Source organism: Phoxinus phoxinus, assembly GCF_949152265.1.
Source record: "Phoxinus phoxinus genome assembly, chromosome: 11".
Classification (NCBI taxonomy): domain Eukaryota; kingdom Metazoa; phylum Chordata; class Actinopteri; order Cypriniformes; family Leuciscidae; genus Phoxinus; species Phoxinus phoxinus.
The window spans coordinates 27,666,607-27,691,827 of record NC_136886.1 but is presented as its reverse complement, the minus strand read 5'-3'; the positions used below and the strand labels follow the sequence as shown (position 1 = coordinate 27,691,827).

At 40.4% G+C, this 25,221-nt stretch overlaps 1 protein-coding gene across 4 annotated transcripts in view; it reads right to left on the bottom strand.

Annotated features, from left to right (window-relative positions):
• The window catches only part of dock9b (dedicator of cytokinesis 9b), a 98,217-nt gene extending 73,217 nt beyond the window's left edge, over window positions 1–25,000 (bottom strand). For 2 of the 4 annotated variants that reach the window (XM_079627239.1, XM_079627240.1), the window contains exon 1: window positions 4,445–4,669. In XM_079627239.1, the coding sequence (XP_079483365.1) occupies window positions 4,445–4,636 (192 nt within the window). In that variant the 5' untranslated portion in view covers window positions 4,637–4,669. Of the gene's footprint in view, window positions 1–4,444; window positions 4,707–24,569 lie in introns of those variants that run through there. The other 2 variants (XR_013799449.1, XM_079627241.1) reach the window with 2 other exon arrangements.
• Window positions 25,001–25,221: the final 221 nt, after the last annotated feature.

The window sequence follows — 25,221 nt, the reverse complement described above, 5'->3', positions numbered from 1 at the left end:
ATGCAAAAGTGACAGCCCTTCCGGCACACTCAGTATAGGAATTCACTCACTCGTTTTCATTCACTCCTTCAAGTGGATATTAGTGGAGTGATGGGTTTTCGGAAGAGTGGGGTTTTCGGAAATGTGAGTTTTAAACAGAAGAACTAAAACAGAGCGTTTTCAGCGTTGAGTGTGAAAAGAAGTGCTGCAGCAATGTACAATATGAGAAAAATAATGTCTTTTTAACTTTAAATCATGTAAATGTATTCTAGCAGACCCCAAAAATAATTGACATTATGTCATTGGGCCCTATTTTGACGATCTGAAACGCAAGTGTCAAAGTGCAAAGCGCAAGTAACTTTGTGGGCGGATCCCGGCGCTGTTGCTATTTTCCCAGCGCGATAAATGACTCTTGCGCCCGACGCAAATCTAAAAGGGGTTGGTCTGAAGTAGCTTCATTATTCATAGGTGTGGTTTGGGCGTAACGTGAAATAAACCAATCAGAGCGTCCTCTCACATTCCCTTTAAGAGCCGGCGCGCTTGTTCCATGGCGGATTGCTATTATAACGGCGGATTTGCCGGCGCACGCCAGGAGCGGTTCACACCCGAGGAAACCGACGTTCTCGTCAGGACCGTAAAACACAGAGAAGTGACATTGGGGATGATGGGAGAAACCCACCCAAATTAGCTTCGGTTAAACAGGCGTATAATTTGGGTAGTAAATGTGTAGCCTAATCTAGATTTTTTTATTTTTTTTAATCTAGATAGATCTTTTTCACATCTTCACGGACACAACAATGATTTCCCTCGTGTGTTAATATTTTTCCTTGTAATAATGTATGATTTGCAAAAATTAAAACTGCTGCATCTGTTTATATTAGAGAATCAAAGTGGATGCGCGTTAACATTATGGCCAAGCACGCGCCCTTAAAATACCATATCACTAACGCGCAACGCGCCACTGTCTTTAGACTGTTTTTTTCCTGGTCAATGGCGCAATTGCTTTCTAAAACTGGAAAATAGCACCATGGAAGTTTTGCACCGGAACACGCCTCCTCTTTGCGCTGAACCGCCCCCGCGAGCGCAAGTTCATTTCCTAATTTACCGACGTGCGTCTGTGGAGGGAAAAGTCCGCTGTGCGCGGGTGCAAAATAGGAATGATACATGCGTCGGTGTTCAAAGTCAATTGCGCTGGGTGCAAGATAGGGCCCATTGTGTTTCTACGCATTTAATCGATAACATCTTGTCTATGTACAACTGCAATAAAACACATGAAACAAATCAATAACCTACACACATACGTACACACACTCCATTCCCCACACACCCTTGAGTTACGCCATTAGCTTGGGAGAGTTGCATAATCCCACTTTGACGCAATAATTGGGAAGATTCCCAAAGGGGGTCAGGGCAGGAAGCCAGGGCGGGGACCGCTGACTGGAGAGAAAAAAAAACGTCCAGAAACCCCGACCATTCTGTATACACCCATCCACAGTGGGAGATTCACAGCTGGGCCTGAACTTTAGCCAGCTGGTGCTGTGTAACGGCTGACAGTGATTAGAGCATTTTATGGAGTTATACGCACCTTTCAGTGAAAGCATAAGCTGTGTAGAGCAGCATATTATCTAGAGATGAGCTGAGCACGTCCGATTGAAAGCATGTGTGATATATGATCCCAGCAGAGAGGCTCACAGAACTATCATAGATCATGGAAAAGTCGATTGTGTTTCCACAGTATGAGGAAAGTTTAACCTGTGATCAAGCCTTGTTGCAGTCCTATTAGTGAGCAGATGGGTCACTCAGAATCAATGTGTGCAAATGTGGTGCTGTTCTGTTCACATTCTCTGTTCGTCTGTTTGTAAAACTGCCATGTTGTCGCTGTATTTCAAGATTATGTGGCACTTGGGGTCATGGTCTTGCTGAGGAGCACATGCTTCAGATAAGTTGTCTCAGCTTCATAGCCCACATCTCCTTCTCATCTGTGTTGCAGAGCCACACTTACTGCCAGTTACAGTCTATACGTGCCAGACAGCAAGAAATACATCACTGGCCAGTGGCCACTGCTGCATCCCTATAGGAATGACTCCAATGCTTACATTTACAATACACAAAAGTGGCAGTAAAGACTTTTACATTCTAACAGAATATTTCTATTTCCAATAAATGTTGTTCTTTTCAACTTTCTATTCATCAAATAATCCTAAAAAAAAAATATCACAAACTCCACAAAAATATTATACAGCAACTGTTTTCAACATTGATAATAATAATAGTTTCTTAAATGTCGCATATTAAAATGATATCTGAAGGATCACACTGAAGACTGGAATAATGGCTACAAAAAAAAAATCAGCTTTGGCATCAAAGGAATAAATATTACAATATTACAGTTTTTTAAACTGTAACATTTTTGTAATAAATATGATGATAAGCATGATAAAGTTTCCAAAACTTTTTAACGTTATTGTATCTATATACCAGTATGTATGGAGTTTAGATTAATGTGAAAAAAAGCAGTTTAACATTGTAATGTATAAGCACGCACAAATCAGTATGAATTCCAAAAGTCTTTTTAATAAACCTGGAGAATACGCAGGAGAAAATCAACAAGGCAACTACACTTTAACAGGACCAGAAACAGGTGCGTGAAGAATTAGAAACCATGGAAATGAATAAAGACCAGGGACACTGGTAAAACAGGAACAGGGAAAACTATACCTAAACACAGTGAAACTAAACAGACTGAGATTGTTACAGTAGCTCCCCCATCCGGAAGGCACGTCCTTGCACCAATAAGAACCCAACTGAGGAGGGAGGGAGGGGGGCTTTGGAGGAGGACGAGGGGCTCGCACCAGGTAGGATACAGGAGGATATGACGGCGGGAGAAACCAGGGCGTCAATGACGGTGGGGGGAGCCAGGGAGGAGACGAGAGCAGGAACAGGTGGAGACCCAGAGGACAGCCAGGACGAAGGCCCAAGGCGGAGTCGAGGGAGGGAGGAGCCATGATGGATACTTGGCTGGCGGATCGGACAGACTGAGACGGAGCCGATGGAGGTAAAGATCCAGGTGAAGATGAAGAGCCGATGAGACTAAGCAACACTGATGGATCTGGAGGCCCAGGCGGAACTGCAGCAACGAGCGTCCGAGGTGGAGCCAGGATGCCAGAGGACTGAGCCGGAGCCGGTGGGTCTAAGTACCAAGCTGGAGCCGTAGGGAAGGCAGAGCCCAACAGAGCCAAAAGGGTGGAGGAACAAGGTGTAGCCAAAAGGCCCGGAAGTCCATGGTGCAGGTGGAGCCGGAGGGATGAGGGAGCCCGGTGGAGCCGTAAGGACGACCATCCCAGGTGGAGCCGAAGGAGGGAGGAGCCAAGGTGGAGCAGAGGGAGGGAGGAGCCAAGGTGGAGCCGACTGGTTGATGGGCCGAGGTGGAGTGACGGGATCCCCTTGCAAAGGCAGAGCTGGAGACCGGAAGACCCAAGGCAGATCCACACAGCAGAGTGGAGTGAACAAAGGGGGATCCGAGGGACTGAAGGGAACCAGAGGAGGCAGGGCCGAAAGACTGGCTGTCCTGGGTAGAGGAAGTGGGAGAGGGAGGCTGGGTGTTATCATCTGAGACTTGGAGCTGGACAAAACCTACAAAGATGCAGGAGACTTGGAGCGGGACGGGACCTACAAAGATGCAGGAGACTTGGAGCTGGACGGGACCTACAAAGATGCAGGAGACTTGGAGCTGGACGGGACCTACAAAGATGCAGGAGACTTGGAGCTGGACGGGACCTACAAAGATGCAGGAGACTTGGAGCTGGACGGGACCTACAAAGATGCAGGAGACTTGGAGCTGGGCGGGACCTACAAAGATGCAGGAGACTTGGAGCTGGACGGGACCTACAAAGATGCAGGAGACTTGGAGCTGGACGGGACCTACAAAGATGCAGGAGACTTGGAGCTGGGCGGGACCAGAGTAGATAGGAGACTTACTGTAGGGAAATATCCTCTATCTTATGTTGCAGCCTTATGTTAAACTGCTTTAAAATAATGTGGGGAAGGGTAATCTACACTCCATAGACCATAATGACAAAGCAAAAAAAAAAAAAAAAAGGAAAAAGTGAATAAATTTATTTAAAAAAAGAAAAGAAAAAAAAGAAGAAATGAAGTCCAGACATACTTTATAACCACTACATGACTTTCAGAGTGATACATAATTCATTAACCCATAGGCACACTTCCCCACACACACACACACACACACACACGCACACTTGAAGAAACCTTCCGCTCAGCAAACTGCTACTTCAAAGAGTGCTGAATAATACTGTTAAAGGGAAAGCCCTTAACTCTCCCTTACACAATTCATGAGGAACATGAAACATGAAATCTCTGATATAACCAGTTATATAAAGTCTACAGCACAAATTAAGACTATTAAAATTACAAAAAGCACACACAACACACACACACACATTACCGATGATGCAGCTGCTGGTGGTGTGATTGCCAGCGATTCTCTGCGGCTGAGTGTGTCTTCTTCCTCCGCTGGCTCTGCTGCCTCCAGCTCCGGTTTACACACATATCCACAGTTCCTGTGCAACACACGCCGCAGTCCCTCAAACAGGATCACACTCGCAGTGCAACCCATCGCACCCGGTCCCAGAAACATACACACACTTCTGTGAGCAGATCAGATGTGGCTGATTCTGCTAAAAGACACAAGTCCGTCAGCTAAAGTCTTGCTAAAAGACAGGTCCGAAGCCCAGCCGGCTCTCAGATATCCAGCCCCAACACAATCCTCTCAGTCCTGAGACACATCACTCCATCATCCGCTTTGAACCAGGATAAGAGCAGAAGGGATGGGAGCAAGCTTCCTCCTTAAGGATGACAGCAGACTGACTTCATCCATTCAAATGAGGGATATTCTCTAAGTTGCCAGCTTCCTAAAAGTGTGTTTTAGCTACAAACCGCCCTGGGGGATGTTACGATGACACGTTCCTCAGGAGGAAAGTGCTCCATTGAATCTAGGACATGAGGGAGAGGAATGCTGAGGATTGACGGAAGAGAATGAGGGAGTGAGTGATGAGCTGCTTCTGGAATCAGTACTGGGCGTCGACTTCTCGTCTCTGCCTGGAGATGCTGATCTATTCTCTCTCTCTTTCTCTCTGTATCTCGCTCTCTGTGGTTCCTCTACAGCGCCACCCCCCCCACCCCCCCATTCTCCTTTTAACATTGCTCTCTGTGATTTCTGACCCATATCTCGCAACACAGCCTCATTCATGCGCTAATGCTAACACACACGCAAACATGAGCGCATGTTAGAGATGTTTTTTTTACAGTCTATGGTTTGAACATAAGAGTATCCTATTTAATGTAGGGTATGCGAGGAAATAATTGTTACTTAGCACTAGAAATTGAGAAATATTTTAAGATAGATATCAATATCAATTATTTGAATGTTTTAATGTGCTTTCGCACACTCTAATAAAGTAAGTAATCACAAAAGAAAAACATGATTTAAATATAACAATTACTAAAATAAGTAATTTTATTAAAAAATAATAACAATTTTAACATTTTTAAATTGTACAACTTTTTTTCCATTGAACACCACTGTGCTGTAATGTAGAACTAAATCGATAGTAAACGATTATGAAAATTATCAAGATCAACAACGAATTTGATTATCAATTAAACGCATCTGTGCGGAAAACAGATTGAACGAATAACAGAAAAAAAAATGTTTTGTCAAACTGATTATCGAACACACATAATTGTAACTAAATAGCTGAAAGTGCAGAAAAGCCCCTCTGTGTGTTAATATTTCATTGGGCACTGACACAGTCACCTACTTTTCAGAGTAAATGACTCAGACATATCAGGGATGACATGCTCAAAGACCTGAAGAATGGGGGTGACGTGTGTGACCACGTATGAGCATATCTGACACCATAGCCAGTACATAATGTGTGTCAAGTGTATGTATCCATAACTGTAAGCAAAAAGTATTTCTATCTGACAGCAACATGGCTTTAAATATTAATAAATTCTTGTATGTTGTGTAAATGTTAAGTGCTCGTCTGTGTTAAGACTGACTTAACCCTGCTCCGGATCAGTAGACATTAGTTTGGCATTACATTCAGAGCAGATTTATCAAAGCCTATGCTCACGCTTCAGTGCTGCCGCAGTGACATGATCCCTGATTGGTGCTGCTCAAGGGCCTCCACCAATCAGATGTCTATTTTTTTTCGCTTTTGTGTAACAATTTGGCATATACTCCAACGCTACATCTAGAATTCAAGCTTTAGTCACAGAAACGCCCCTTTGATGTTATCATACTGTATGTACTCCTCCCAGTTGTAAGTTGGTTTGAGTTATGTATTACAATTAAGCATTAATGTCACGTTAATGTCCCGTTTTGTGCTTTACATTAAGTACATTAAGTGCTTCATGTGGTATCATGAACATTGACTGATTTAATTGAAGTAAAATAGATTATTTCACAGGTTAGGTAGAATGCCTTAAGCTAAGAACTACACATTTGTACAAGATTCCATCCAAAAAATTTTTAAAAATTAAAAATAAACTTTTTGGGGCCCTTGTAACTTTGCTCTACTCATTATAAGCGTATAGACTCTCCAATTCCTTCTGTATGAAACGTCAAACACAATCTACTACTTTTGAGAACATAAAGATGGATCTCTGACTTCTTCCAATGTGGGGTTAACATTCTTTACAAGGGCCTCTTTTGACCAAAGAGAATTCTGAGCCTAATGAACACAAAGAAAGGGATATTTTCAGTACAGACACATCACTGCACGGCTTCAAACGCTCTATCCTGCTCACACACACAGACACACACATTCATGACAGCATATCAGACAAAAAGAAGATCAAAAGCATGCACATCTTTCATTCTCTCACACATAAAAACTCCTCAAGAGGAGATTCATTCAAATATTCATTAAGAGTGTGTTTAATTAAAATAAAACCAATACCCTACACGTCCTTTTCTTTAGGGCATATAGGCTCACATACAAACAATGTTGAAGAATACAGTATAACAATTTTGTTTCCATTTTATTTCCCAGCAAACGCATGTGAAAAGAAATTTCAGAGTATATAGTGATCCTAGTAACACATAATTTTACTTTTGCTCATACATTACTTAGGCCAGAAACGTACTTTATGCGTGTGCGCGAATGCAGACATGAGCGCTTGGTCAGTGGTTATACTTGCATTCAGTTATTAGCTTCTAGCAATGCAAGATCGACTTACTTTTCACTCATCGCATTGCAAAATGTGTCGGCACGTATTTCATAATCAAAAGAAAGTATCACTGGCCAAACCAAGTGCTTGTGTGCATACTTGTGTTAAGTGTATTTCTGGCCGAAAATGGACAGTCCACCCAAAAATAAAAATTCTCTCATAATTTACTCACCGTCATGCCATCCCAGATGTACATTTAAAAAAAAAAAATTTGTTCAGTGAATGGATTCCCAAATGACGCTATAAAAAGCGCACACAGCCATCATGACATGAATCCATACAACCCCAGTGGATGAATCAATGTCTTCTGAAGCAAAACAATAGGTGTGTGTAAAATAAAATACTCATATTTTAAACTTGTTTAATTATAAACCAGCCAACTGTTGTACTCGTGTTTATGAGAGGGTCGAGTTCACGTTGTGAAGCATGACGTAAGGATGTTGTGAAGTGTGACGCAAAAGTCATATACATCTTTGGTATGGCATGAGAGTGAATAAATGATGGGAGAACTTTCCATTTTGTATGTACTATCCCTTAAAAGTTAGATTTGAATAGACCCCTAATCATAAGTATTAAACATTGCTCATGTTTATGCTAAATATATTCAAAAAGTGGACAAAGATAACTTATTAAAGAATATTATAGAGACATACATAGTTGGGCTTGTCTGATTGGGCCAGTATGCAACCACCCAGAGCACCCTAGCAACCATCTAGGAATGGCCTGACAACCAACCACAACACCCTATATCATTGCAACAAGTTGTGCATGGAAAAATCTAGTTTAACATTTATAAGCATAATACCAGACACACAAACTATAATTTAAAAACTGGCAAAAATAAGCCCCATGAGATATGACAGAAACGAAATAAAAGCAAGTTTGCTAGCTTTAGTTTTAAACACATTTTTACGTGATGTTTTCAAACTCCGTTAATTAAAGTGTGAGCTGTTCTGCTTTCATGTGAGTCCAGTCAGCTCGTATGAAAGTCTATTTCTAACATTTGTTACTTGGAGCCTGAAGTTTATTTGCTTCATTTTTGCTCCTTGAGGGCACGTTTTGTGCATATTGTTTTGGTCTGCGTCTGGATTTCATTTCTGAGCTGGACCTGGTCATAGGGTTACTGACGTCAGAGGCCTGATGGTCTAGGTGATTCATTGCAAAACTATGATGTAATGTGTGGTTGCCATAGAGATAATGTTGCAATACTCAGCACTGGACAATATTATATGAGGCTGAAAACCCATTCTTGTTACACACACACACACACACACAATACAAAGCTCACAACATCACTAAAACAAATCCATACAATAGTAAGCATATGGAAATAATTGTTGCTGGGGAAAAAATGAGAAAATTCGCTTACAACTTGAATAATTAAACAGCAGGTGTTTCATAGGAGAGAAAATTAAAGACACAGGAAAGGGTATAGAGAGAGAAAGAGAGGAAAGAGAACAGAATGTTAAAAGTACATTAATGATTATAAAGCTGAGAAATGTCAGCACACTATTAGCTCAGATCAATACTTTGCAGACAGTCGATAGTCAGAAAACTTCCTGTGCCATGTTTAGGCTCTTCTGCCATCTACAGGCGCAAAAATGCTTTCATAAAAAAATATGCTGCTTTTGAATTGATTTAGCCTACCAGCTAAAGCCAACAGATCAGCTTCTATATCTGTCAAGTAAATCTCATAATAATACTCATCGGTGTCATTTGATTTTGAGTGCGATTTTTTGAGACATACCTATTGACTTTGGGAGGGACGATGGAACTAGAAATGCTAGATTTCTCAGTCAAAAAAAAAAAAAGACATTATCCTTGCAGCACTCTATATGGCAGCTGTAGATATTGGGAGTTGCAACAGTTACAAGACCCAATCAGCTTTTTGCAAGAGTTTATGTAAAATGTTCATGCACATTAACTAGATCAATCTAAAAATATATTATTTTTAGCATGATTTTATCAACAGAGCTAATATGATATCTGATACTTTTGTTTTACGTAACGGAATATTGACAAATTCTTGCAAGTCCCTTCGGTTCGGTGACGCTAGTGGCATACACTTGCTACACAGACAGCTGGGCTTTTATTCAACATCATGGTTCACATACAGCGAGGTTACATCAGGACAAAGAGAGTTTCTCACACGGCTGGAGTTTGGCTTAAGTTCGGCGGACACTGGCAATAACACAGATCCAGCACAGTGCTAATCAGAACACAGGACAGTGTTAGCATTGTTCCTCATGTGGAAATGGAGCATGCAAGGACCAGGCCCTCTCTGAACCTATACTGTGTAGAATGGGGACTGGACAGGAGAAAGAATGAAGAATCTGACTTCTAATGGTCAGAAATAGCACATAAATGCTAATTAGAAGAACACTTTTTCCCCCCAGTTAAGATTTATTAGTCATTGCGTGATGAAAACCAAATTATTCTATGGGTGATTGAAAAAAAAAAACACATTTTAGACTAACTATTCTCATTTCATTATGCATAAATCAATCATTAAAAAAATAAAGTCTCTTACAATTAAGGACATTTGGCACTAAAAACCCTTTTGGCACCTTTGTCCCTTTGGTTAGGACAACTAGCATCTCTAAAACATTATACTGCTCATAAACCATTACTTTTTACATATTAAACCTCAAAAATCACCAACATTTGTGAACACACAAAGATCTGTGTTTTGCCACAAAACCTAAAAATGATAGTTTAAAAAAACACAACATAAAATCCTTATCAATCAATAATCAAGTAATATCTGTGTGAGAGCGGTATTGATGTGGCAGGAGTTTGATTTTACATTCAAATTGAAGTCATAAATATACAAAAGCTTAAGGCATTATTTCATGGAGCTATGAATTATGGATGGGAAAAAACACTCAGATTCTGTTCTCTCACATATGCAAATACAAACGCATGCATTAGAGTAACAAAAGGAAAATGGAAATCTCTGCTTGTTCTGTATGTAAAATGACTGATATGGTATTAAACTTTAATGGATGCTTCAAAAACAAACAGACAGTTCCCAGGCACTGATATAGCTAGTTATTTACAAAAACTGATCTTTTCCCCATTCAAAAACTAATAAACTATGGTCTGTTTTAGCCAGTGAATTAGATGACCCTGTGTGAACTGCATGTTAATCTTGCGTTTGAGATTATTCTTATAATTCTTAATAATAACAGCAGATGTAATGATATAGCATTAATGTGTTAGACGAGAAGCTGAAATTGTGATTAATTCTGTCAGCGGCTCTAAAAGCTCTAAAGCCATCAGTCATAGACAATCATTTCTCAGAACTGATGTAATGATGTGATAGATATAATTATTTTTCTCTTGTACTAGGAGACCTTTAATATAAAAAAGTGGAAATCAATACATGTTGGGGAGAGACTTCAAGTTTGAAATACTTCTTAAACCTCACCAGTAATAGCACATATTAACATGTACTTAATTCAGTAAGAACTTTTACACTGATGAAGTGCATTCTACAAAAACATACTACAGTACATCCACCAGGTTGGCATTGCCAATGTATTTTTGACTAAATACATTAGATGAATGAACAGATAAAGATGCATAAATATATATAGAGAGATGACTGTGAAAGAGCCAGAATCAGTCAGTCAGAGCCCAGTCTGACCCACTAGCTGGTTTACCTAATCTTGCAACGCGTACGCTGTACAAATATAGGGCGGCAGTTCGAGAGATAATCTACTCCTTTAATCATGGGAAATCCTTTTCACAACAGGCAAGCACTGACACAGAGATGATCCATTAGAGGAGGAGGGCTTTCAGGCCTTCTCTCATCTGCAAACATACAACCATTATCAGTCAAAATGATCCTTGTGTACAATACACACTGTATGAAATTGAAATCATTGTCAAGTTGCAATACTTCACTATCCAAATCAAATGCTGTTCAAACACACATTTAAGAAGAATAAGCACATTACTTTAAAACACTGTTCTCAATCTATAATTATATAGAGAAACTGTAAATTCAATAAAAAATAAATGTATATGGAACTTGATTTCCTTCATTGTGAAAAGTGGATGTTACAAATGGAGCCAGGATGGAGGGGAGGGTTGAAAAAGCAAGAGGGATTTATGACATCAGCCAAAAAAAAAAAAGATTATAAAGACAAACTCTTTTTTTAATTTTGAATACTGAGCACCAATGATCCATGCACAGTGAAATGAGGATATGCACAAATAAAGTAAACCAGGTCATTTTTTTAGTTCATGTTCACTTTAACACTATAAATACTTATTAATGGGCTAATACTAGATCTTTTACTATAGCCTTTGCAAGCATGGTACAGAGAGCATCTAGGGAAATGACTGTTAGTACTTAAAGAGTATTAAAACTAGGGCTGGTTTAATGACTATACTGGCAAAGAACAAGCAGTTCCCAATGATGCCAGCTGACACTGCACTTCTAAACTGGAAAATAATTGTGTGTATAACAGAGTGAAGCTGGTAAATCACTGACAAAACTGCAGTTCTTCTGACCTTTGAGCTCACTTGCAGGGCTGGCTTTATGCTTAGGCATTCTAGGCACGTGCCTATGTCGAAGGGCAATTAATATGAGGATAAATAATATTTTATTATTATTATACTTTAATGCTAAAATTACTTCATAAATGAATCAAATGTAAAATATCAATGTCTCGTTATCTATATATTTCGGCTTTTTTCATAAATCATTACTAATAATTGGAAATATATATATAAAGACTAATCAATGTTTTTATTAGGATTAGGATTCCTTCTGTTTCATGACACAAATAAGACACAAATTCATGTCCTCATTCAGAGGGTGAGCAGGGTATGCGGGCTGCCAGGGCGGAGACTGCCGTTCGTGAGGCCAGGGCGGAGACTGCCGTTCGTGAGGCCAGGGCGGAGACTGCCGTTCGGGAGGCCAGGGCGGAGACTGCCGTTCGGGAGGCCAGGGCGGAGACTGCCGTTCGGGAGGCCAGGGCGGAGACTGCCGTTCGGGAGGCCAGGGCGGAGACTGCCGTTCGGGAGGCCAGGGCGGAGACTGCCGTTCGGGAGGCCAGGGCGGAGACTGCCGTTCGGGAGGCCAGGGCGGAGACTGCCATTCGGGAGGCCAGGGCGGAGACTGCCGTTCGGGAGGCCAGGGCGGAGACTGCCGTTCGGGAGGCCAGGGCGGAGACTGCCGTTCGGGAGGCCAGGGCGGAGACTGCCGTTCGGGAGGCCAGGGCGGATACTGCCGTTCGTGAGGCCAGGGCGGAGACTGCCGTTCGGGAGGCCAGGGCGGAGACTGCCGTTCGGGAGGCCAGGGCGGAGACTGCCGTTCGGGAGGCCAGGGCGGAGACTGCCGTTCGTGAGGCCAGGGCGGAGACTGCCGTTCGGGAGGCCAGGGCGGAGACTGCCGTTCGGGAGGCCAGGGCGGAGACTGCCGTTCGGGAGGCCAGGGCGAAGACTGCCGTTCGGGAGGCCAGGGCGGAGACTGCCGTTCGGGAGGCCAGGGCGGAGACTGCCGTTCGGGAGGCCAGGGCGGAGACTGCCGTTCGGGAGGCCAGGGCGGAGACTGCCGTTCGGGAGGCCAGGGCGGAGACTGCCGTTCGGGAGGCCAGGGCGGAGACTGCCGTTCGGGAGGCCAGGGCGGAGACTGCCGTTCGGGAGGCCAGGGCGGATACTGCCGTTCGTGAGGCCAGGGCGGAGACTGCCGTTCGGGAGGCCAGGGCGGAGACTGCCGTTCGGGAGGCCAGGGCGGAGACTGCCGTTCGGGAGGCCAGGGCGGAGACTGCCGTTCGTGAGGCCAGGGCGGAGACTGCCGTTCGGGAGGCCAGGGCGGAGACTGCCGTTCGGGAGGCCAGGGCGGATCAGCCTTCATGGCCTTTCCGTGAGAGCCCACGCAGCAAGCAGATGACTAAAGACTGTTCATTCTGGTAGGTATCGTGCAGGTAAGTGTTCTTTGAGGGAACAGCGAGACCAGACAATAGTGAACTGCAGTGGGAAGAATTATATAGTGCTGGATGATGATCAGTGAAGATTGGTGACAGGTGACAGCGATTTCTGTGATTGGGAAGTGCATGCAGGTGAGGGCCAGGGAGGATGATGAGAAATGTAGTGAGGAGGCGGTGACTAGCTGGTGACCGTGACAATTGAGGAGCGTAGAAGAGTGTCTTAGTTTAGCATTTGTCGTCGAGTCATAGATTGTTGTAAGCACTTTATCTTTTTATAACATAAGATTTTGTCAAAACGACAGAAAAAACTGAGCGCCCACACAGTACAGTTAAGATAAACTACTTAAAAGTTGATGAAAACGTAATGCAATGCACTTATGCCTCAGATGCAGCCCAACATATTTGTTTGCCTGTGATGTGTCACAATATGAGGTAAATAGTAAATACACCCCTGCTCACTTGCATACACTTCTGACAGTATTAAGTTCAATACGTACTTAAGTACCAAACTTAAATACAGGCAAGGTTTAGCGATGAGCCTGTCTAAAAACAACTTTGCAAACAAAAAGCCATACAGAAATACAGATTTGCACAACCAAATACACAAAAATTACAGCTGATTCATTTTTACGTAAAGCAAATCAACCAACCAAAAAAGGCAATGTTTACCAGACACTTGATACCAGTGCCGTGCAGAATACAGGACGTCGAATTGCCCAGTTACTGTCAGTCCGGATGCACAGATGATTCCTGAATGATGCATTCCTGCAGCTCAAACAGTAGAGCATGGTGCTTGCGACGTCAAGGTCATGGGTTTGATTCCCATGGAATGCATGAACTGAAATAATGTATCTTGAATACAATGTAAGGGGCTTTGGATTAAACTGTGTGCCAAATTCATAAAAGCTTAATTCACCCAGAGATATATTAATAGTTGGATATATATTTCCTACTTTATCTGCATACATTTAGTATATACTCACATAAGCAATATATATAGCAAATCTCAGCAGAGTGATTGTTTATAATGTTACAAAATATAAGCTATTATCGCACAGCTCTGTATATAAAGATCTATATGTATTAGATTCAAATTTATCCGCACACATAAACTACATATGCATACATACATAGTACTATCTAAAGCGATGTGTACTATATAGTAACTCTCAACTGCCTGATTTTTTTATTTACTCACTAAATGTTACTATATTATCTTTATATAAAATTGGATGTATAAGTATGTATATAGTTAATATATTACTATATTATACTATAAATATATTATTTTATAAACAGTTTATTTTATTTATTATAAACTGTATTGAGAAAAGCACTGGGACCAATGACAAAAGAAGGCACACTATGGTATAACAAACTCATTGGCCATGGGGGTGAGCGGAAGCAATTTATACTGTACGTTTAAAATATAAGTACCGTATTTTTTTCACACACACAGCTATCATTTCACTTCAGAAGACATTGATTCAGCAACTAGGCTCATATGGATTACCATTGTGTTCGATTTGCGTGGCTTTTGAAGAGTCAACTTTGAGAGACCCATCAAATTGCTTTATAGACTCAAAGAGGTGGATTCTGTTTCTAAAAATCTCTGTTCGTGTTCCACAGACGAAAATCATATACATCTGGGACTGCATAAGAAAATGATGACAGAATTTTCATTTTTTGGGTGGAGTATCTCTTTAACAGCTTTTGAGGCAACTAAAGATACAACGTGTTTGGTAAATATCCTCCTCAGGAAGTCCAAAGCGAGGAAAAGAAAAACAGCTCTCACCACAAATGACAGCTCAACTGACCACTTGTCGATGCAAACCAGAGACGGAGCTGTTCTCATCAGACAGACTGCTTCAAAGCTCACAGGGTATCAGATGAAATCTCCTTCTCAGCAGCCTGGTTTCTCACTTAGGCCTGAGTCAACTGGGTTTACGTAACAAAGACTTCTGTTCTCTCAAAGGGCAGGGTGAGAGGAGAACACATTACAGTATGAAAAACCTCAATATGGCACCTCACACTAAAATACACAGCTAAACCCTTTATCACTAAAAAAGGGTGACATGGGTTAAAGTTGAGGGTTTCTCTGAATGTTTTGTTTGAAAGATTGAACAGATTGTGTGTGAAGAGAAGTTCATGCTGGATTTCCTCTACCATATAAACACATAAAACAAACTTAATAGAGTAGAAAAGCATTGATGGAAGTATTTGATGCCATGACCCTACAGATGAGTATTATGTAATGTCAGCTGCAGGAGCATGTATGTCATGCCTGGGTCACTGCTAGTGATCCCTACTGTGGCAGACATTTAAATGAGCTGGTATCCTTGTATATTTTTAAAAGTTTAACCTTAACATTTGAAACAACTTATGGCTATAAAAATTCATTCAAAATTAACCATCATGTTAATCAAAAACCTGATCATAACTCAAAGCCTGACTTCAACCACATGTGAAACGCATCCAGAATGTTGGCAGAAACAATGTGGATTCCAATTCCAACTACTCGTATCATCCAAGATATTATGCAAATTAATCAGATCTAATTAAGGTTGGAACAGGATGTCATCCTGCAGGTGGAAGCGACAGCCAGATTTTTAATTCTTTGGAACATAAGAGACAAGAGATTTTCGTCAGTGCATCTTTGTACTTTAAATGTCAATTTGTATGTTTAAAAATATCTATCTATTTTCGGAATGCATGGTATAGTTCTCATTATGAACAACTTATCCATTTATATGTTTCATTGTTTAAATAAAAAAAATTACATATTTTGACAGACCTCTCTCAGTTGACGTATGCCAGACTTATTTTAGACCGCATAAACCTCGTCCCTTTCTTACAATTGACTGCAAGCTCGCATTTAGATCTGCATCCATCCAATCAACATTTCTTGTTCAGAACGTGTTATTTATTTATTTTTGTGTGTGTGTGTGTGTGTGTGTGTGTGTGTGTGTGTGTGTGTGTGTGTGTGTGTGTGTGTGTGTGTGTCCTCAGAGACAAGGCACGGAGAGCTTTTTATGCTATTACAGTAAGAGAAATATCAAAATTGGCATCCAAATCAGAGTCTGGCTAAAAATATTCAAATCAATAATAGAACCCATGGTGTGAAGTCTGGGGCCCACTCACAAACCAAGAGTTTACTAAATGGTACAAACAACCAATAGAGACTGCAGAACAAACTATGCACAATCTTGCTATGAGTACAGCACAAAAGCCCAAATAATGCCTGCAGAGCAGAATTAGGATTATACCCAATCACTTTTCAAAAAAGGACCATTCAATTCCAGAAAGAAACGCCCTCGGCCAATGGTCTTAGAGCTGACTACACAAACCAAAACATGTCTGACTGACAATAAAAACTTAGCTAGACCAAACCAAATAATTAAAACACATTGGACAGACACAACAGCCCAACAAAGTCAATTGGAATGCTATTTGGCCCTAAACAGAGAATATAATTTGGCAGGTTACTCGAGTACACTGATGGACCCTAAGTTTAGAAAAGTCCTGAGCATGCACAGACTCAGTGAATTTCTATTTGAGAGAGAGAGAGAGAGAGAGAGAGAGAGAGAGATTGAGAGAGAGAGAGAGAGAGAGAGAGAGAGAGAGAGAGAGAGAGAGCAAATGAGTGAGAGAAAATGAGTGAGAGAAGTTCCTAAAAATGGAGAATTCAATCTTTCAGTAGTAGTTCCATTCCCTCACTTTCAATGTGGACGTCAGACAAATTTCCACAATGAAAAAACAGGCTTGATAGATTTTCCAGTGGTGTGGTGAGTCTCACTAAAAGGGAAAGGTCTTCATCATTTCACCAAAGCACACTGAGACATCACGACTTCATGTGAAGAAGGGAAAATCATTAGATGAAGTGTCTGGGAGAGAAATTTTCTAGAGCTTTCTTCTTCAGCAGTTAATGATGTAATTGGTGGCAGTTGTAAAATTATGGGTACATTGCCATGGAAACAAGCCTCGAGCTCTATGACAATAACTATGTGGCTTTACAGCCGAAGCGATATGAGTTTGTCAGCCTTTAAAACAAAAGGCTTCTCTGCAAGTTCAGGATAGTTCACTAAGCATTATTAGTCCATACAAAAACCGTGTTCTTTTCCTTTTAAGAGTACGGTGTACCGAGACTGTTTAACACAGGTCTACTAATGTAGTCAAGCTAAAAGGCATCAATGTCACCGTGGACCAATTAAGCTTGACCTGCTGTTTACAGCAGTGGTATAATGTAATGAGAAGGAGGCAGTGATGTTCTCTCTGATGACGTTTGCTGTAGCCTGGTTCCGCTGTAAATTAAGTTAGGAGTGCAGCTCAGCAGAAGCGAACGGGACATTGAAAACCCTGCTTGTGGTTTGCATTGAGTATCTAAGATGTCTAACAGCATAGATTTTACATATTAAAAAAAATCTGAATAAACTGAAAATTCCATGATTAAACCGCAAAAAGAAACTGTCCCTACTTATATCGGAGAAAGGGAAGTGATCATAATACTGAAGCTAAGTGTCTTTTCCATCTTTCCATGCACTTAAAAAAAATAATGAAATCCAGAAATGTCTTCGAGTTGATATTGTCCATTTTCTGTTATAGTAATTGCTTTGCTTCCTAATGGATTGAACAAGCAAACCTGTTTTTTGAATACATACCAAAAATGGTGTGAAATTAAAGGAAAAGCACACTTACGGTATTCACCAAAAACAACACGAAAAAAGTTATTGGTTACACTTTATTTTGATGATCCCCTTTAAATATTCTGTTGACTATAATAAGTACCATTGCACCTACATTAACTCTCATTAGAGTGTTAGTAGAGTATTAGTAGACTGGTAGGGTTATGGATAGGGTTAGTAGAATAAGTTGGCATGTACTTACAAAGTCAGTAAATGTCTGTTGGGTGACCATTAAAATAAAGAGTTAAAACTCTAATTGGTAATACAGTCATTAACTACTAATACTCTAATGAGAGTTAGTTGAAATGTAGGTGCAACGTTACTTATAGTCAATATAGAGTGTTTAAAGGGGACCATCAAAGTACAGTGTTAGAGAGTTCTTTTGCAGAACTTCAAAGCTGATTTTTCCATAAATTGAAAGCAAATGGGAACTGGGCTGTCAAGTCAAAAATGACCAAAGTGCCATAAAAATTGTCTTCTTTTTTTTAGGACATTTTATTAATTTGTTCCCTTGTTTAAGTAAAATTAAGGCCACATTTTAATACGTTATTTCCTCGTTTTAATTTAGGTAAATCGTGGCCACAACTATTTCGTTACATTATTTTAATTTAGTTAAATTACGGCCAAGATTGAACTAAAACGAGGGAACAAATCAGTACAATGTGGCCGCAAATTAATAAGTTGTGGGAACCACTTATTAATACGTGACCACAATATTTTTTTGGCCTCACAAGTGCAGGGATTCATACCGAAAAAAACTTCTCAGATATTAAAACTTCTTCCAGGACAACCAGTGACTAAAGATGTCATCAAACCTCCCATCACTCAGCATTCTATGACTTTCAGCTCAGCATTAATATCATCCCAGCAATGTGTAGATCACATGATCGCTGGATTCTCAGTGTCCTTTAACAAGCCCACAGGACAAAGAGCGTTTAAAAATAGAACAGACACCCAAGCTGCTCTCATCCATAATAAATGGTAGTGGATATCCAGTCAGCAGGCCTCACCTGCTCCCTACACACACGGCAATCACACAGTGAACTAATGAGGCCGGTGAACTACATTTTACACACATTTAGAGTTACGCAAACGAAAAGTATCTCAAACTTCTTACACACAGTTACAGACATTATATTGAAGCACAGTACAGATTCTAAAAAGAATACAAAATATGATACAGTGCTTTTGGTGACAGTTACATTACAATTTACTCCCCATGTTCATTGTTGTGTATTCAGACTAAAAGTAACTTGATCTGTAATAGCGAGAGTTCAATCTAACGTATGCTGTCCACAGTCCATCTGGGTGGGTAACAGACTCCACAGGCAGGGCCTTTGATATGTGTTACAGAACACAGATGCACACATGCACAAACATCATGAAAGAAACAGACACAGACCGCTGTGTGATTGCCACTGTGAATGAACTGCACTAGCTTACTTACGCGTGTGTTGGGGAAGATGTAGGTCATTCATTGAAATGTAACACTCATATTGATCCAAATGCGCATTCGTGCCTCTGGCCGCCTATCTTCAGTCTGATCTCACGACAGCCACAGTGTTATGGTTTGAAAGTTTAAAGAAAATCAGGAGAGATCAGTCACATAATCTATCGCCAGCCAGTGTAAACCAAGTTTAAACAGAGATAATAAGGAGTGATCATCAGTCACAAAATCTATCGTGTGATCAGAAGTGTTAGGCTTTTTACAACATACAAGTGCATACAAGAGCTTGTAAGAGCTCATCAATCTATGACGCCTTGAATTAATCTGTACATAATGTGAGCATGTGTTTGTAGGAGGGTTAGTGATTAGCGATACAATAAAAGGAAATAAAATGAATAAGCAGTGAAGTAGTTTTATTCAAATATTTTTTCCTGAGAAATAATAAATGATTAATCCAAACTACACTACCATTCAAATGTTTGGGGTCAGTACGATTTTTTTAAGCAATTATACTTTTATTCAGCGAGGATGCATTAAACTGATCAACAGTGACAGTAAAATTACTATTTCAAACAAATGCTGTTCAGGATCAGGGTCAAAGAATCCTGAAAAGAAACCTGTTTCACAAAAATATTAAGCAGACACTGTTTTCAAACATTGACAATCATGAGAAATATTTCTTGAGCACCAAAATGATCATATTAGAATGATTTATGATGGATGATGTCACACTGAAGGACTGGACTCATTCAACATTGCCATCATAGGAATAAATTTAATTACATTTAAAAAATATATTAAAATAGTAAAGTTAGGGATTTAAAATGTAAGTAATATTTCACAATATTAATGTTTTTACTGTACAAAAACGTTTTTAAAAAACTTTAAACTCAAAGCTGCAGTCCGTAGTTTTTCCTCTTTGTCTCTGTTAGAAATCTGCAATTGCAGTTATTCGCGGAATTATCAACTTTACGTGGGTTGTGCCTCGGCACGGCACAGCGTGGATGAATCCAATGTTTTGAAGAGAATGTGCGGCTGTCAATCACCGCGCCGGTGTGGATACTGGCATTCGGAATCACAGATTTTACTTTTTGGAAGTATGACCAACATAAGAGTTTTCCCCGGAAAATGTCATCTGAACAAGTAACATCCACTTGAACTTCTGACCAACTAAGGGGAAAAAAACATAGCAGTAAATCCCACTGATTAAATCGAACGATCGCTTATCATATCCCGTCAAACCGTGCAAATTATACTTTGTTCTCAAATTGTCAATGTTAACAACATCAGCATTGCGTGACTACATTTAATGCCTTTCCGATATTCATCCTTGTTTTCGCATGGGTCCGGTTGCAGTCTCTTTTTTTCTGCAGCCACTCCAAAGTCCGTATTCTTTTGCATTTTACAACGGGTGAATCTCCGGTTGTCACTGGTGATTGTCGTTTGAACCTTTTTGGATCCGCCATCAATTTGATAAGTTAAATTATATCAAGTGCTGTGAGAAAAGGTATAAATCTCAACCTCCAACATCCTCACACACAATATAGCCTACTAGCTGAGACACCTTTTTTATGTGTACAGATGTGACGTAATGACGCAAAGACATGCTCGAATTTCCCGCGGAAATCCACCAATACCATTGGAAATTAAAAACATTATTACAAGCTTACCGGTTTGAATCGAGCTAAGGCAAGCAGATCGTTTTGAACACTGGCTGGTTATGTACTTGCTCAAATTTTTTGGGGGGATATTTAACCCAAAAAAGTTACGGACTGCAGCTTTAAGGTTTCTTTTCAAGAAATTCATTATTTTAATGAAGCTTTGTTCTTCATTGTGTTATTAAGCCAAAATGTTAGCTAAAGTTCTGAGAACATTCCGTGTTAGCTGCGGGGAGAGACACCGGAAAGAGAAAAAGAGGAAAATATGCCATTAATTATGTTCTTTTGATTGAGAGCTGAAGTATGTGAAAATAGATATAGGAGGCATTGACCCAAAGTTCCATTAGTGGACCACCGCATTCCTGTTTACCAGCCATTACTACAAACACACTTAACTGAGTAACTGTGTGTGTGTCATACAGTTAAACCATCTGTTTTTTTCCCTCTTTCGACATGGATGATAATCAAAGATGTCATTAAAATGTACAGCACTAAGTCACAAAGCCAAACTTAATTGATGTCAAAAGGGCAAATCCAAAGTCTAATCCTTGAACCGTGAATAACCATGGTAACACAAGCTGGACAGAAAAAGCCCTGGTCTGATTCAAAACCTTGTGGGTCGACCCATAAATCTAGGGAACTGTCACTGTGCCTTCCAGTAGCAGGACAAGGCTACACAGAGAATTTATTTACTGCGGAAGTGGACGTAACAGCATTTTAATGTAGTAACTTCCCATTTAGCTCTGTGAATTGGAGTTCACCAAATGAAGAGAGTGTTCCTCTGGTGTAACCGTTGAGCTTTATGCCCTGCTAATGGCCACACTGGTGACAGATTTAGCCTCAGCAACTTTCATGTTCACAATTTGGGATTGAACCCGCAATCTCTGTATTACCTACCCAATTTCTTGTCAAGGGCATAACGCAAGAGTGTGTGAAATTCGCCTTTGGCTAAGCCACACCCTAGAATGTACTGTAGATTGACCAATCACAGCGCAGCCAAGAACGAGCTCCCACAGAGGTCCGACACTTTTTCACAGCGCTCCATTGACTTTAACACAGGCGTCTCATATTTTTGGTCTCGGCAGGCTATTACCATCGTAGTTTTATCAAAAATATTGTTAAACGTTGTGCCTGGAGCATTTGTAACACAGATACGCATTTCCCAGAGAGGTTGGAGGGGGGTGTCCGTTTTTTTCCCTTCCCAAAACCGAAGTTAAATCCTGACAAGTGTCGTCTTTGGAATAAACTGTGGACGTCCTCACAGTCAGCGAAACCCCTCAAGGATCAACAAGCACACTTTTGTGCTCTAAGATAAATTTAGCTTTTAACCTTACTGTGAAGTTATACTAGTTAGACAGTTTTATACTGTTTATGTTATGATTTCGGTTCTCTACCCTAATTGTTGATACGCTAGCACACGCTGCTAATAAATACAACTTTATACTCGCGTAGTCCGTTTGCTTTGTAATAACGATTATATAAGTGAATAGAAACCTACCCAGCTTTGCATGAACAGTGTTGCTCCTTGATATTGTTAGTCCCAGCCTCTGTCTCGATTAGGATATGCGGTGGTTCATTTTATTACTGTGACCATTATGCTTTTGCCTCTTTTTGGATGCCTTGTTGTTGCTTGCGTTTCACCGGTATGTCTTTTTACACTTTATTTGCTGCTTATAAAAGTTTGATAAAATTTCAGCAGAAAGAGCTGTCACAGCATAAGCCATGTTGATACCAAACCAGAGCCCAGATGAAGTTGACGGACGTAGCAACAGTAACTAAGGGGGGCGGGGCTTAGCCAAAGGTGAATTGAAGAGGCTTTGTGAAAAATGGGAAAATTCAGCATCACTTCAAACCAACAGTTCATCATCAATAAATGAAAATGATGTCATTATTTCATTTCCTTACATCGTTCCAAACCTGTATGACTTATTTATACTGTGGAACACACACAGGATCTTGACAAATCCATACAATGAAAGTGAATAGAAACTGGGCTGTCGAGGTCTAAAATTGATAAAAACTACCATAAAAGTATCATAAATTTAGTTCATCTAACTAATTAACTAATCTTTGAAAATCCCGTCAGACCCCAAAGACCATGAGTGTGAGTTGTTTTTTTTACACCTTCAGAACAACTGAATCAAGCCCAGTTTTTTTGTGTGAGTTTTCAGATAGATAATGTAATAAAAGTCACAAAATCCCATCCCACTGACATGAAGAAGGGAACAATTTTTTTTGATGAGGGAACATCAAATGGGTTCCGAACAGACCCCTAAGACCATATGACGGTTAAAGCCTTTCTTCACCCTAGACGGGATTATGTGCCTAATGAGTTCTATTTTAATGTATTTTAAAATGTAATTTATTCCTGCCATGGGAAAGCTGAATATTCAGCATCAATACTCCAGTCTTCAGTGTCACGTCACGTGATCCTTCAGAATTCATTATAATATGCTGATTTGGTGCTAAATAATTTTTTTATTATTATTATTATTATATCACAATAGAAAACTGTAAAAAAATACATATATTTTTTCAGGATTCTTAAAAGAATAGAAAGTTCAAAGAACAACATTTACTTGAAAAAGAATGCTTTTGTAACGATGTAAGTCTTTGCAATGTCAAAACTGACCCTTTGATCAATTTAATGCATCTTCGCTGAATAAAATACTAATTTATTTAAAAAAAAGAAAAAACATATTACTGACCCGAAACCTTTGATTGGTCCTGTACAAACGAAATATTTTTGAAGCTTTTCCATCCAACTTTTTATTTTATGGAAAAAAGAAACATCAACATTCACCAAGACTTATATTTTTGTGCTCCATGGAAGACAGTAAGAAAAATTTGTTTTGGATAATATGAGAGCAAATGATTAAACAATTTTGAGAATTTTTGGGTGAGAGCATGAAATTCCTTGATCTTTAAATGGTGTTCCTGGCACAAAATACTGTTTTGCACAAAATGAAACTTCAGTTTCATGTGTATTCAAGTGTTACTTTGGTAAGGCACCATCTGAATTATGGTGGAATCAGACAGCTCTTAAGGATCTTAGCTGTGCTTATTAGTTCCAGATGGAACTTTCCTTTTTTTTAACAGGTAAAGAATGAAGAGACAGTCTGAGACTCCTTCTGTTCGGAAAGATGAAGTAATGCAGGTGATATTTCAAATGTTAAGCAAGACTGCTATAATAATTTCAGCTCTGTACCCAGCTGAACACTTCCAGAAGATCCATTTCCCCCAGTTCAATACAATCACAATGAACTGACAAGACACAGTACAAAACTATTCATTTCAAAGGTAGCCATGGCTGAAAAAGATGAAGGCGGCAATGATGGAGACTTGACAGGTGTTTGCCCAATCTAAGTTTGCATATATAACTCTTTTGAGCAGTTTTACATGCATTGACATTTATCTGATGGATGCCCTGTTTTTATCTTTCGGTTAGAAACTCCCAATAGCACGTTGATAGCCCTGTCCTATATTTCATATTTAGGTCATTATTGAAAATATTACAGTGGCTGAAATAGAAAGGCATGCACTAAGACCATAAAAGTGGGACTTCGGTGGATCAAACGCAAACTTTGAGGATGCACATACTCACCACCAGTACAGAAGTGCGCACCACCTCGGAGACACTCTGGCGTAACTCAGCCGCGGTGCCGGGCTTACTCAGACCGCGCGTGAACTTTCGTGTCTCGGGCTGAGCCGAAGAGGCCATCGCACCTTGCGTGTATTTGAAAAATAAACTCTATGAATACATGTCTATAAACAAAAAGTCACGCAGTCCAGCGAGGAAGTCCTCGGTTGAGACCTGTCCTTCACAAAAAGAGGCAGCGAGGCATTCCAAGTCCTCACAGTAAACAACACCATTGAGTGAGATTGTCATCTATCCTCTTCCAAACTCCATGATTCTGTGTTTGTTTTCGCAGCGTCGGATGGAAGCTGAGAGGTATAGTGCGTTCCCGTTGCGCTGTTACACTTAGTGAGTGACGGTTCCCCGGAGTCCCGTCCCGCGTCGCTCCGTGCCAGTTTCGAATCGCCCGTGCGTGTCAGTGCGTGATGAAAATCCCGCGCGAGCAGCAACGCCTCCCCTCAGCAGAAACGCAGTAGAGCCGAGGTAAATTGCTTCCAATAACAGTACATGTCATGTTGAACTGACGTATGCTTGATTATTTATTCGATTGAAACGGCATTAAACATATTGCGTCATTGAAAACCACACGGAATGGGATCAAGTTTGGTTAAACACCAGA